At 47.6% G+C, this 15,011-nt stretch overlaps 1 protein-coding gene and 1 long non-coding RNA gene across 3 annotated transcripts in view; both read right to left on the reverse strand.

Moving 5' to 3' along the window:
- Positions 1-388: 388 nt before the first annotated feature.
- LOC310675061 overlaps positions 389-15,011 on the reverse strand; it is a 65,596-nt gene continuing 50,973 nt past the window's right edge. Inside the window, exon 2 of the long non-coding RNA XR_014509908.1 lies at positions 389-1,083. This is a non-coding gene — a long non-coding RNA (uncharacterized lncRNA). The remainder of the gene's footprint in view (positions 1,084-15,011) is intronic.
- The window catches only part of TMEM200A (transmembrane protein 200A), a 51,641-nt gene continuing 37,018 nt past the window's right edge, over positions 389-15,011 (reverse strand). For both annotated transcript variants that reach the window (XM_083435052.1, XM_083435053.1), the window contains 2 exons: positions 7,648-11,129; positions 389-1,096 (listed from right to left, as the gene is read on the reverse strand). In XM_083435052.1, the coding sequence (XP_083291178.1) occupies positions 9,686-11,113 (1,428 nt within the window). In that variant the 5' untranslated portion in view covers positions 11,114-11,129 and the 3' untranslated portion in view covers positions 389-1,096; positions 7,648-9,685. The remainder of the gene's footprint in view (positions 1,097-7,647; positions 11,130-15,011) is intronic.

Here is a 15,011-nt window from a genome sequence, read left to right on the forward strand (position 1 = left end):
ATGATGCAGAAATCCTGTGCAGTGCCATAGTCAATGTGGGATTTTGCTATCCAGGGATGCAATCTAAATGCAGTATTGTCAAAAATCTTGGTTAAGTGCTCAAGGCTCACACAAGTAATTAATTCTATTTGACTGCAGTTGGGATGCACTCAGTAATTAATTTTGGGCCCTCTGTTGTTTTGAATATATAGTTCTGTCGTTCTTGTTAATGAGAAATATCTTTAGGAAAAGATTTTGCTCCTTTGTAAAACAGTAAGAAGCACCGACACTGCTAATTGTTATGTAGGGGAGGAAAAGGACTCACACCAAAGAATGATTAGTTTGTCCTTCCCTTTTCATTTTAACAGCAGAACTAATGAACGCCAAAGACACATTTATGATACTCGCGTAGTTTAACATTTGGTTTTTATTTTAAAAAAATAGCAAATATATTAAGAACACTGACCAGAAAGTTATTAAAAGCTTCATAGCAAAATATGTAGCCAACTCTGTTACAATATATAGGCTTGAGATTCTAACAGGTTAACACTATGCCTCAATTCACTGGGCACGTAATGCTTTTGACAAAGAAACACCACATAGTTAGAATATGGAGCTGGACATTAATGGGGGGAGATCTGTCATTTGTCTTTCACAGTCAACTGGTGTACAACATTTTTACATTTCTGATTGTTCAGGGAGAAGCTATTCAAATAATTCCTGAGTTATTTAGGTTAAGTGAAAATATGAAACATCTGCTAAAATGACCAATTAACACTGTGTTCCCATTGGCCAAACCACAAAGGGTGGAATGGGTTACAATAGACTCATTAGCAAGATTAGGGTCTAACTGCCTTAAGGCAATGTAAGGAAGTTTTCTGGTAGACCTATTCACATTGCTAATTTCTTTAGCAATAACTTTCAACTTCAACGGTGACCCAACTGGAGGAGAAAAAATGTCTGCTATCAGTATCATCATCTTTGCGGCAGTTCACAATGCAGTGTATCCCTGCAACAAGTAATGTTTTAGTTCTTGAAAATTGTGGTCAACAGCAGGTTCATATTTAATGTCAGCATCATTAATGAATTGCAGTACAGTGGTACCTCGGGTTACATACTGTCAGGGGTTCAGGAGCAGAGTCACTGGAGAGGGAAGAAACAGAGAGCGAGGGGGAGGAGTCGGAAGGAAATGTCAGCGGCGACAGTAGTCCAAGATCTCTGAGTCTCTCCAGTGACTCGGAGGATTCACAGAAAGGGGCCCCCATGGTCAGGGCAAGGGGAGTGCCCAGGGGGACACCTCGGGAAGAAGGGGACTCAGAGAGTAGCAGCTGGAAATCCGGACCAGCGTCCCCCCCAGAGTGCAGTAGGGGGGAGGAGTCTAAGGCATCGGGATCAGGGAGCGCGCAGGCAGAGGGAGAACGTGAGGCAGGAGTGGCCACACCCTCGTCAGGGAGCGAGGAAACGGTCATCCGGAAAGTAAAACGCGCGCGCGCGCCAAGTTCAAATGTACAGGAGGGCGGCAAGGTGGGCAGCCCGGGTAAGGAGCCAGGTCCTAAAGCCCGCCGAAGAGAGGGGGAGGAGTCAGAGGGGTCTAGCTCCGCGTCGGAAGAGTCCAGGAGGAATGAGACCCCGGGGGGTAGTAAGACCCAGAGGAAGAGAGAAAGAAGGAAGAGGTGGAGTAAGATTAGAGTCTTGAACTGGTGCACGGGGGGTGGAGATCCAGACAGAGCTTCGCCGGTCTAAAGTCCAGACGTAGGGCTGGGACGCTGAGACTTGTAAATGGAGACTATTCTTCAATAAAGACTTTGATACTGTACTATCGGCTAGCGTTGGTCCTTGGTGAGCTGGGACCCGGAGCCAGCCCTGACAGTAAGCTCTGTCTCCAATTTTAAAGTTTTGGCACCAAGAACCTCGCCACGTGAGTCGGCGCAGCGAGGACAGAGGAGGGGTGCTTACAGAGCTCACAAAACTCAGGCAAGATGACGACGGAAGAGAAGATAAAAGCCCTGCAAGAAGCGGTGACACAACTCAGCACTGAGGTAATTGCATCCAGGAAGAGAGAGGAGGAGATGGTTACCTCCTGCCGGGATCTCCAGGCCAGGTTGGACGTGCTTTCCAAAGAGGGGCAAACGGGAGCCAAGGCAGAAGGCATAGGTTTGGGGAGAAGGGGAGGAAGCCTTGTATCGCATTTCGACGGGAGTTTGCAGCAGTACCCCAACTTCAGAGCAGACCTGCTGTTTGCGCTGGATCTCCTTGACAAAGACTTTAGAGATGAGAGAGAGAGAGTGGGGTTTATCTTGTCCCATTTGCATGGGGAAGCCAAAACGTGGCTGCGGAATCTATGGAGGGACAATGATCCAGCGCTCCAAGATGCGAAGGCTTTTATTAAAGCAATGGACTCATGCTTTTTATCAAAGGTAGACGTCGATATTGCCAGGAGGGACATACATGGACTTAAACAAGGCAAAGCCAGCGTGCGGCAGTACCATACTCGATTTTTCGGACTGGTTCATGCCCTGGGGTGGGAAAAAGATTCTGCGCCAGTCAGAGACCTCTTTTGGGAGGGGTTGAATGCAGATGTAAAAGCGGAGATTGGAAGAGGGGAGAGACCAAGGAGCACCCAGCAGGTAGTCCAGAGGGCTCTGGAGATCGGGGTGCATCTGGAAGAACGTCCTTGCAACAGGGAAGAAGGGCGTTGGGGAAGGGCACCAGCCAGAGCACCTCCCTTCTTTCCCAGAGAAGCAGCGCGTGCGCACTCCACACCCTCGCAGGGAGGGGGAGAAGAGCCGATGGAGATAGGAGGTGCCAGGGCTCAGTCAGCTAACAGAGCCCTAACACCGGGAGCAGCCAAAACGAAGCCTCCTAGAGGGAACAGGAAGTGCTACATCTGCGACAGTGCTCAACACATGGCGAAAGAGTGTCCCCAGAGGCTCCACAAGCACACTGCAGCCTCCGCAACAGTCGCTGAAGCAGCTCAATTGAAAACGCAGCAACAGTTAAACGACGGAGTCTGGCTGGAGGAAGAGGCACTGGGGTCCAGTCAGACAAGTCAATGAAACAATCCCCAGCACTTTTGCAACCCACAGACCCCCTCCCACCCAAACCAGTGGTGCAGCTTACAGCGTCTCTCCAACTGCCCAATGGACGCACTCTGGAGGTGCCGATCACCATTGACTCCGGCAGCAACGCTGACTTTATAGGACTGGAATTCATTCAGCAGCACAATATACCACTGCTACCAGCCACGCTGCCCCTGAACGTTGTCACGGTGGATGGCAGAGACTTGTTAGGGGGGCAGGTGGTGCAACAAACGCAACCAATGGTGATGCGGATTGGAAATCACCGAGAAGTCATCAGCTTTAATGTCACACACCTGTCGGACACGCCTGTAGTCCTCGGCATGAGTTGGCTGCACAGGCACAGCCCAGCATTGGCGTGGTACCAACGCCAACTGACCTTCGGCTCCTCCTATTGCGCGGAACATTGCATCCTTCCTAGCCCGGAAGACGGAGGGGACGACCCGCAGCTACAATTAGGCACGCTGCAAGCAGTGCCTCGCAAGTATGCAGCGTTTTTGGAGGTTTTCTGCGAGAAGGAAGCGGACAAGCTGCCCCCCCACAGGCCCTATGACTGCAAGATTGACCTCCTGCCAGGAGCGACGCTGCCAGCCGGGAAACTGTATTCCATGTCTGAGGATGAGCTGCAGGAGCTCAAGGAGTTCATAGACCTCAACTTGAAGCGCGGTTTCATCCGGGAGTCGAAGGCAGCGGGGGGCAGTCCTGTATTCTTTGTGAAGAAGAGGGACACGCCCCAAAAAAGACTTGTGGTAGACTTCAGAATTTTAAATTCCAGAACCAAGCCCGCGGCCTTTCCCATGCCCAAGATAGATGACCTGCTGGCGACGGCGAGGAAAGGACGCGTTTTTACAAAGTTGGATCTGCGAGGGGCGTACAACCTGATTCGCATACGGGAAGGAGACGAGTGGAAGACTGCCATGTTCACGCCCCTGGGCACATATGAATACAGAGTTATGCCCTTCGGTTTACAAAATGGCGCCCACTGTTTTCAAGCTTTCATGCATCACGTCCTGGCGGGTCTCCTCTACAAGACATGCGTCTGCTTCTTGGACGACATCCTGATATTCTCAGAATCTGAGGAGGCCCACGAAGGTGACGTCAAGGAAGTTCTGCAGAGACTGCAGGAGCATCGGCTGTATGCCAAGCTGGAGAAGTGCCAGTTCGACAGGACGGAGGTGGATTTCCTGGGCTACAAGCTGTCGGACAAGGGGCTTGCCATGGACAGCGCCAAGGTTCGCGCAGTGTTGGACTGGAAGAGCCCGCGCAATCGGAAGGAGGTCCAGCGGTTTGTGGGGTTCGCCAACTTTTACCGCAAGTTCATCAAGGGGTTCGCGATGCAGACGGCGGCCATTACTGACACGCTCAGCTCTAAGAAGAAGAAGTTCATCTGGACGGAGCAAGCGGAGCAGTCCTTTCAGAACCTTAAGCGTCTCTTCTCGTCCGAAGGGCAGCTACTGCATGTGAATCCCAGCAAACCGATGAGGGTTGAAACAGACGCCTCAGACAGAGCCGTGGGCGCCGTACTGTTGCAGGAGGACCCGCATGGGGACTGGAGACCGTGTGCCTTCTACTCTAGGAAGCTCAGCAAGTCGGAGCAAAACTACACCATCTGGGACAGGGAGTTGCTGGCCATTCATGCAGCATTCAAGGCGTGGCGACACTTCCTCGTCGGGGCCAAGCACACCGTGCAGGTCCGCACGGATCATAAGAACCTGGAGTACTGGCGCACGGCAAGATTCCTAAACCAGCGGCACATCAGATGGGCGGAATTTTTCGCGGATTTCGACTTCAGGATAGAATACATCCCAGGCGACAACAACATCATGGCGGATGCACTGTCCAGGAAGCCGCAATACCTCGAAGAGGCGGCACCAGCAGAGGCCAAGCACATTTTCGCTCCGAAAGCGTGGGCGTGCGCTGCAGCAACCGTGGACTTGGAGGCGGTCCGTCGAGCACTGCAGAGGGACCCCTTTGCACAAGCCAAGATGGAGGAGGTGCACAAGGGCACGGTGAAGGACGACGAGTTCCAAGTACGAGACGGATTGCTCATCCGCAGAGGGGCCCTCTACGTACCGGGAGACGACCTCCGGGCGAAAGTACTGCAGCAGTTACACGACGCACCCACCGCCGGGCACTTTGGCAAGGAGAAGACGGCAGAACTCGTTGCCAGAGATTTTTGGTGGCCCAAGATGCGGGGGGAAGTCGCGGAGTACGTCTCGAGGTGCGACACCTGCCAAAGGGCCAAGTCAGTCCACAAACCTCCGGCGGGACTGCTCGAACCGCTGCAGACTCCGAGCGAACCGTGGGAGAGGGTGGCCCTGGACTTTGTCACGGATTTACCCAGCTCAAGGGGTAAAACGGCAGTGCTAGTGGTGGTGGACATGTTCACTAAAATGGCCCACTTCATTCCGTGCGCGAAGGTCGCCACGGCAGAACAGACCGCCAAACTGTTCATAGACCACGTCTTCAGAGTGCATGGACTGCCACGGTCTATCTTGTCCGACAGGGGGCGCCAGTTCATTTCGAGCTTCTGGCAGAAGCTGATGGGTTTCCTGAACGTCAAGATCAACCTAGCGTCGGCGAGACACCCGCAGACCAATGGACAAGCGGAACGCGTCAACGCCGTCATGCAGCAGTACCTGAGATGCTACGCAAATCAACAGCCGACGACATGGGTGGACTACCTGCCGCTCGCTGAGTTCGCTTACAACAACACGAAGCATGTGTCCACAGGGGTGACGCCGTTCTTCGCCAACAACGGGAGGCATCCCAGAACCTTCCCGGGGTTAGAGAGACTGGGGGAGGGGGAGCCACAGGCAGCGGAAGTCTTGGCGGCGGAATTGCAGGAAGTCCACGAGCAGCTTAGGAGGCAGTTAGAGCTGGCAAAGCACGCATACAAACTGCAGGCTGACAAGCACAGGAGGGTTGGTGAAGACATACAGGTGGGAGACTGGGTGTGGTTAGCGGCCCACGCAGTGCCGACCAGATCCTTAGCTAAGAAGAAACTCGGACATAAGCAGCTAGGACCTTACCTAGTTGAGGCACAGATCAATCCGGTGGCCTTCCGGTTGACACTTCCGGAAGGATCCAGAATGCACCCAGTATTCCATAGGTCGGTGCTCACGCCCTACAAAGCACCTCACCGATTTCAGGCGCAGGGCACGGCACCAGACCAGTATAAGGAGATCCCCCCAAGGAGGGAGTCGCCAAGAAGGGAACCCATCAACCAGGTCACAGAGATTTTGGACTCGAGATGGGGGGAAGAGGGAGTAGAATATTTTCTCGCAAGGGAAGGTACCCCGGCCAGCGCCAACAGTTGGGTGCCGGACTATGCCCTGGACGAGCCTCTCCTCAAAGAGGAGTTTCATGCCTTGTTCCCACACAGGCCCATGCCAGCCGAGTATTTCGACGACTGGCTTTTCACACCCACGCTTTCTACCAGCACGTTCCAGGGATTCACCTCGGACGAAGAACCACCATTAGACACACGTTCACCGGAGGGCTCGCCCTCGGGGTTTGCCTCAGACCGCTCGTTTTGGTGGGACAATCGAGGAGAGGAGAGGTGGCTGAGGGGCCCTTGGCAGGCAACGGACCCAGAGGGGACCGAGGGTGAGAGGGACATGGACGTGATGGGGGAGGACGTTGGGTTCGAGCATGGCGGCACGGAGATGGAAGCAGAGGAGAACGAGGTCGGCGAAGACATGGAGGACGAGCAGGATTTCTCTAACTGGATGCACGCCACGGGGGACGAACTGTATCCACCATTCACCCCCACAACGACGGAGCACCCAGCACCCCCGCCGGAGGAAGGGGAGGGGGGAAGGGGGGGCTTCGAGGGGGGGATGGATGTCAGGGGTTCAGGAGCAGAGTCACTGGAGAGGGAAGAAACAGAGAGCGAGGGGGAGGAGTCGGAAGGAAATGTCAGCGGCGACAGTAGTCCAAGATCTCTGAGTCTCTCCAGTGACTCGGAGGATTCACAGAAAGGGGCCCCCATGGTCAGGGCAAGGGGAGTGCCCAGGGGGACACCTCGGGAAGAAGGGGACTCAGAGAGTAGCAGCTGGAAATCCGGACCAGCGTCCCCCCCAGAGTGCAGTAGGGGGGAGGAGTCTAAGGCATCGGGATCAGGGAGCGCGCAGGCAGAGGGAGAACGTGAGGCAGGAGTGGCCACACCCTCGTCAGGGAGCGAGGAAACGGTCATCCGGAAAGTAAAACGCGCGCGCGCGCCAAGTTCAAATGTACAGGAGGGCGGCAAGGTGGGCAGCCCGGGTAAGGAGCCAGGTCCTAAAGCCCGCCGAAGAGAGGGGGAGGAGTCAGAGGGGTCTAGCTCCGCGTCGGAAGAGTCCAGGAGGAATGAGACCCCGGGGGGTAGTAAGACCCAGAGGAAGAGAGAAAGAAGGAAGAGGTGGAGTAAGATTAGAGTCTTGAACTGGTGCACGGGGGGTGGAGATCCAGACAGAGCTTCGCCGGTCTAAAGTCCAGACGTAGGGCTGGGACGCTGAGACTTGTAAATGGAGACTATTCTTCAATAAAGACTTTGATACTGTACTATCGGCTAGCGTTGGTCCTTGGTGAGCTGGGACCCGGAGCCAGCCCTGACACATACGCTTCAGGTTACAAACTCCGCTAATCCAGAAATAGTACCTAGGGTTAAGAACTTTGCTTCAGGATGAGAACAGAAATCATGTAGCAGTGGTGTGGCAGCAGCGGGAGGCCCCATTAGCTAAGGTGGTGCTTCAGGTTAAGAACAGTTTCAGGTTAAGAACAGACCTCCAGAATGAATTAAGTATGTAACCAGAGGTACCACTATATTTGTTATTTGAGTTCACACTATAACCAGAAAAAAGCTTTGTTGCACAACAGAACAACCATTCTCCACACATCATTTATTTAAATGCCATAACTACTTGAATTCACTGTCATCCCACTCTTTGACAGGTAGGGTACATACATATTGAAATTTATGTCTCTGAAGTGCCAGGTATAGCTATACCATACCTCATACTTCTAAAGAAACACCTAAAAATGCTGTAACAGTGATAACGTCAAACAAGGTGGGTTTTTCTTGGCCAGCACTGAGCCTTAGGTAAAGATAAAGGACCCCTGGACAGTTAAGTCCAGTCAAAGGCGACTATGGGGTTGCAGTGCTCATCTCGCTTCAGGCTGAGGGAGCCGGCATTTGTCCACAGATAGCTTTCCAGGTCATGTGGCCAGCATGACTAAACCACTTCTGGTGCAATGGAACACTGTGACAGAAGCCAGAGCACATGGAAACCCCATTTACCTTCCTGCCGCAGTGGTACCTATTTATCTACTTGCACTTGCGTGCTTTCAAACTGCTAGATTAACAGGAGCTGGGACAGAGCACTCTGTTGTGGGGATTCAAACTGCTAACCTTCTGATCGGCAAGCCCAAGAGGCTCAGTGGTTTAGACCACAGTGCTACCCACATCCCCCTAGCACTGAGCCTTATTCATCCCCCTAGCTCCACATTTAGAACAACCAGCTGTCTTAGCATCCTAGATCAGAAACCATCTCATCTTTCTAGCTTAATCCATCCCCTTGTCATCATAACAGAACTACAGACAACACTGGTATTCAGTTGATTATAGCAAGTTCACAAAAATTGTTTTCAATCAGCATAGTCTTTCTCGCAAATCCTAATCAATATGGTAGCAGTTTTTACTAATATTAGACTATGCATTATTACTATCATATGTAAGAGAATTTCTTTGTGCATTCCCTGCTTGGAGCGGGGATGAACTGTTACTCCACAGATAATATGCTATGTGTTTATTGCACAGCAGAAATATCCTTGCAGATCATACTCATTATCTACTTTATGCTTTGGATTCCAAGAAAAACCATGAACTAGTTTCACATGCCCAAGGGAAACTTGGACTCATTCATGTTGCTCAAAACACTAATACCCACATGGCACACCTCATTTGAAAGCTTTAAACGCAGGTTTTGATACAGAATAGAATCTATATAAAACAGAATCCTATTATTCTTTTGAATAGAATCCTGCTGATATAGAATTCTTTCTTTTAAAAGGAAAACAGTCAATTTTTCCACTGGATATACTGATGGGCTAAATTTGGCCCCACCACAGCAAACCTTCCATCCATCTCCATCTACAGTTAAAAGCACCATTGTTAACATATTGCCATCATTGATGGCTCTGAACATCAAAGCTTATTCAGTCAGCTCGTATTGTTGACTCACAGGAATGAAAGGTAGCATGCTTACATAGAAACAAAAAGAGTAATGACTGGGAGGAAAAGGATCTGAGATATGTTGAGCAGTGATAATATACAGTATTGCAATTGTAAATTAAGAAGATATCAATTCTCAAACTACCATCCAATTACCATCCAAGCACGAACACCATCCAATCATCACTATGCCAGTGCAGTGTTTTGATGAACAAGCTGCTTGACATTAAACACTTGGCACTGCAGAGGTGAAAAATAACACCTTTGCTAACACAAGGCCATTTTAATCGGATAGAAGCATTTGGTAAAAACAGGCTTGTGGCAGTTTCACTGGAAAACCAAACCAAAAAAGAATCACATGTCAAAATGTTTTGTTTTGCTAAAAAAATACTGACACATTAATTTTAGTCCCCTGTCAAAACGTTGTCTCAGAAGTTCCACGTTTTAGATTGTTACTCAAAAACTCATCATGTTCAAAACTCAAATTATTATGTGATCTGGAAATCATTTGAAGTTTTTCTTTGTTAGTAAAGTCCTTCTTGACAGTTGCTGATGGCACAAGCAGCCTGTCCATTGGATCTTCTTTGTTTTCTAGTTTCATATAACCTTTACTGTTGCTCCGGTCCAGTCTTGGCCAACTTGGGTGTTTTCTTTGTTCAACTTGGACAGTCAGAGTAGAAGGGCCCCTATCTAAGTCTAGGGATTTTGAGTGCACGGACAAAAGATGCAAAGAGGTGTTGGACCCAAACTGTTTTCTGGCTGCACCAGGTGATAGAAGCTTTCCTGTACTGGGCCCAAGATTCATAGAAGATTTGGATGAGGAGTCTCTGTACATGTCGTTGGTATGAGTTGATGGTATGGGTAGAGAGTCCATGGATAAATTTCTAGGCCTGCCTCTAGTGCTAACAGAATCCTCAGTAATGTTGTCTATACTGGGCTCATCAATAACACAATTATTTAGTTTAATTACAGGTAACGTGAAAGCGTTGATGGAGGATGACACAATTGACTTCGTTTCACACTTTAAAGAGCTGCTACTCCTATCATCCTTTGACTTTCCAGAGTGAGGGTAAAGGCCGAAGACTGAACCAGAGCGCTCAGTAAGCAAAGGTGGCAGAAGATGAGTAGTGTTTTTGCCATCACTAGCAGCAATTTCCTCCTCCTCAGCACTGCTGTCTATTCGAAAGTTGCTTGCGTAGCCTGAGAAGGGTGCAATTGTATTTGCAGCCAGCCGTGATGCGTAAGAGCTTCCGTTGTGCTTGACTTCATTCTCCCCCGCTAAGCCTGTGTAGGCCGCAGTTAGCTGCTTCTGTTCACTGATCCTCAGAGTATGTATGTCAATGACAGTGGAATAGATGTCTCTCATGTGTATGATTTTTGTCTCCTTGTCACGGTTTTCGTGGAGCATAGCATTTGCGCAAATAAATATAAAGATTCCAATCCCCATAGTGAAAGGCCCCAACATTTTCATCTTATCAGAATGCAAGTGCTGTTCAAAGAAACGAATTATAATTCCATCTTCTTTTTCGATGACTTGGGTATCATTTAGGGGCAAGCTGTATTCGGACTCCGGGAAAGGCTCCTTTTCAGGCCAATAGCCAAGGATTGCCATAGCAATCCCCAGAAATGAGATAAGCACTCCCAGAACAAGGAAGAATCCTGATGGGGAGTAGAGTCGAATCTTGCCTCGGACCACGACTACATCTGCTCTGGGTCGGCGTTTTACTGGCTTTTGTTCTTCAGTAGCTGCTGATGTCGCAAGATTTAGATGATGCTGGGATCTGGCAGAGTCTTGCCGCTTTAAGGCAGCCAGTCCTGTTATGACTCCTCCTGTTGCTATCATAATTTTTTATTTTGATCTAGATGTGAATACAAGAAACAACAACAAACGTTTTAATAAGGTAAATTAATAAAGTAGGAAGCATTTCTTTTTTTAAAAAAGTCTGTATATTTGCAACCTGTCTCTTAGCCCACCAAGATCTACAAACCCCTTCACAAGAATTAAAGTCCAAAAATTACCATTCAATGTTCTTCGTAACATTGTAATTTCTTAATCACATAATGCCATCATGAAATTTCCTTCGAACTGGAAATCCCAGTTGTAAAACAATAAATGGTGTTGCAGTATAGTAAAACAGGCAACAGGAGTTATACAGACTATAGAAATACTTCGTCAGAAGTAAGATATCTGGTTAAGAGAAAACAGCAACTGAAACAAATTTGTATCTTGACACCAATTTCTACAGAACTGTAAAGGTAACACGCTACCAATTGTTTACCAGGCTGCAGCAGCCACACACCCTGCTCTAGAGATCCAGACGCACATTCCTCACCCACCACTCTCTATAAGGATCTCTTGTGCGTAACAGATGGTGGGAACTGTCAGCTCAATAACTATGGCAGCATTCGAATGACCCTTTTTAAAGTGACAGTGTAGAAATAAGGTAAAGGGTACAAACTGTTGTAAGAATGTATTAGAAAATACAGAAAGAATAAGGTAACAATGAAGTACATTCAACACTAGAAAGGAACTTTACATTGGGTAATGATAGGAAGCCTCCTTTACGTTAGTAAAAAGACAGGAAAAAGGAGACTGTACAAATTTAACCTAAGCTTAATTTTTGTAAATTCATAGAAGAATATTTGTACATGGACACTTTCTTTTTTATCGAATTAAGAGTGTGTGCATTATTTATGTTATTCTTGAATTTCAATAAAGTTTTTTTAAAAATATATATTCAGTAATTGCATCCCTAAACATATGACCAATGGAGTTAGAGCCAACAATCCGTTCACCAGGAACTCACACCAAATGCTTGATGTGGGCCACTGCTTCTCCCAACGTGGTTCCATCCCATAATGTATATTTAGCATGAAGGTTGACTTTGCTGGATCACAATAAACTTACTTTAGCTGGGAAAGGTGTCTGTGCAGGGTGGTGGTAGTCAATTATTAGTTATTTTGTTTAAAAACGTATACTGTATTACACTACACTTTATGTAGCCCGCTTGGCTCCCTGCTGTACTACAGAGCTTAGGGCAAGGAAACAAACTAGGAGACGGCTTGAATGTGAGTGGGGGGGGGGATGACTCTGGTTGAATGAAGTCGAACACTCATCATTTAGACTACCTACTGGCTCATCATTTAGACTACCTAGTGGCAGTGAAGGCATGCCTCCTCCACAAGAGTTCTGGAGGGTAGCAACATGAGAACCACCCTTTTCTGCAGTGGCTCCCCATTAGTTGAATGCTCTCCCCAGGGAGAGCCTTCATTACATATCTTCAGGTGCCAGGCAAAAAAAATTCTCTTCAAACAGCCATTCCGCTGATTAACAGTCTGTGGCTTTTAAAACGTGTTTGCAGGAAGAGGTGTTATTTGTTTGTGGTTTTTTGCTTTTTAATGGATTTTGTTTTCTCATTTTGTATTATTCTGTCGTGAACTGTGCCCTGGGATCTTCAGATGAAGAGCTGTACACAACTTTAATTAATAATAAACAGATAATTTATATTAGTCTGAAGAGTGCTGCCTTACTCATACATAGGTGCTCCAACACAGAGCTGGGAACTTGGTCACTCAGGGTTCCTATCTTTATGTTGGAAAACCTGTTTAGCATGGAAACTAGCCTTTTGTCCTGCGCTATAACCAAATTCAGCACCCAGAACAGCAGAGATTTAGATATAAACCTTAGGATAGATGAGGTGGAGTTGACATAATAGATTCAAGGAAATTATGCTCCCATTATTCATACTGAAATCACTGAAAAATTAAAATGGAAGAAACCCAGTTTGCAAAGTAGGAAGAGGGGAAGAAAAGTGAGTGCCAGGGGAGAGGATCTCTACTCTGCTTGTTTCAGATTCTCAAGCAAAGGAATATTCTTTGTGGAAACATAAGTTTGTATAACTTATAGGTACCTACTGCCAAACAACAGTACGGAACATATTGTGCTTTCTCTCTTTCATACATGTATGTATGTATGTATGTACAGAGCAGCAGTGTATTTGTGTTTGTAACAGGGACTGGTTTCCGTGAGGTAAATAACATGTTGCTGCTCTGTACTTACTCTTAAGGAACATTGAATCCTGCCTGGAGCAAGCATTGCAGATGCTTAGCAACAGGAAAGTACCAATGCTGAGCCTACAGACCTCTCAGTAGGAGTGGTGGTAGAGCATGTTGCCATGACAGCAGTAGCACAAGAACAAGCGCACTGCTTCTGGCCAGCCTCACAGCAGGGGCACAGAATTAAAACTTGGTGTATCTGTTGCATATTTACTGAGAGGCTTAAAATAGAGCAAAAATGCACCTAGCACTACATTTGTTAGAACCCATTCACACTTCCTGTGACTCCATGGCACATCAGTGCTTTAACTGGTGTTGGATACAATAACAAAATACAATGCCAAGTGTCTATCAAGTTTCAGGAGAATGTAGTGGACATGAACCACAGCAGGGATGCAACTTCCTGGTACTTTGACTTAAATCCTTAGGTCAGAATGAGATGCTGCAGGCAAACAGAAGTCTGTTGCCTCTTCTCTCCCACAGTAAGGTTTACTAACACAAATCTTATAATGAACTATCACCAAGGTGAGTTTTCCATGCCTCACACAACCCCACACTTTTGGGGTAACACTTAACTATGCTACCAAACAGAAGAGGATAAGGAGATACTGTTCTGCTGGAGGTCCCCATCTCTTGTACTGTCTAAGTCCAGCATTAATCCTCATGCCTATCTGAAACAAAGCCCCAATACATGTAACTGCATTTGCTGAAATTAATCTCTTATTCTCTCCTCCCCTTCCACTGTTGTCGTCTTCTACAACCCCTTTCCCAGCTAAAATTCGTTTGTAAGTTCCTTGAGGTAGGAACCTACCCTTCATTTTTATTACTCTAAAATGCCATGTGTACTGAGGGTGCTGTGTGTTTGGAAATATCCCCTTTGTAGTTTATGCATGTACTGTGGCAAATACTCAGTGTCACATATATGGCGAGTCAGTTCTTAGTCTACTTGGTTTGTGGTTATCTTCATACATAGTCTGGTCCTTGAAGCATGCTGCAAATTAAACACATCATGCGTCCAATCTGCCATGGTATTTGATCAAGCTGCTTTAGATGCAGCAGAGAAAACTATACATAGCATATTCGGTTTTGCTAAGGCCTACGATATGATATACAGCATCAAACTATGGAGGTAAGCTTTTCAGCTCCTAAAGTGACCATACTGCTTTTAGGACTCTGGAGGAGAATTGCCACCAGCTCTGGATTGATTCCATGGGCCCTGCTGACACTTGTGGAAGGAGCAATGGCCATGCAAGCATTTGGGGAACATACTGGGACCACCAGTGGGTAACCTCCATGGGGAGGATGTATTTGCAGCCCCAACGATTTGCAAGATTCCATCAGCCTCTTTTCAGCACTCTGCAATTTTATAAAACCTCATTAAGTGTGAAGTTCCCATAGTGTCCCAGAATGAGTGGAGATAGAGTATCCACTTACACATATCACCAAATAGAGAGAGAAAGAAAGGGGTTTGCATAAGATCTGCATATGTGTAGGTAAACATTTAGAAAGAATTATTATAATTTAAACAAAGCATATCTCACTATTGCTGTTCAGGTATTGCTGATAGGCCACTTTTCCTCTTTCTGATGTTTCTTTGTCTTAAAACTGGTCTTGAACCGGACAGCTCTTCAAATGGAGGACTGTCCTTTGTAAAGTAGGGCACTCAGCCACCCTAAGTGAAGCCT

The sequence above is a fragment of the Podarcis tiliguerta genome (genome assembly GCF_965153285.1).
Source record: "Podarcis tiliguerta genome assembly, chromosome: 3".
NCBI classification, from domain to species: Eukaryota; Metazoa; Chordata; class Lepidosauria; order Squamata; family Lacertidae; genus Podarcis; species Podarcis tiliguerta.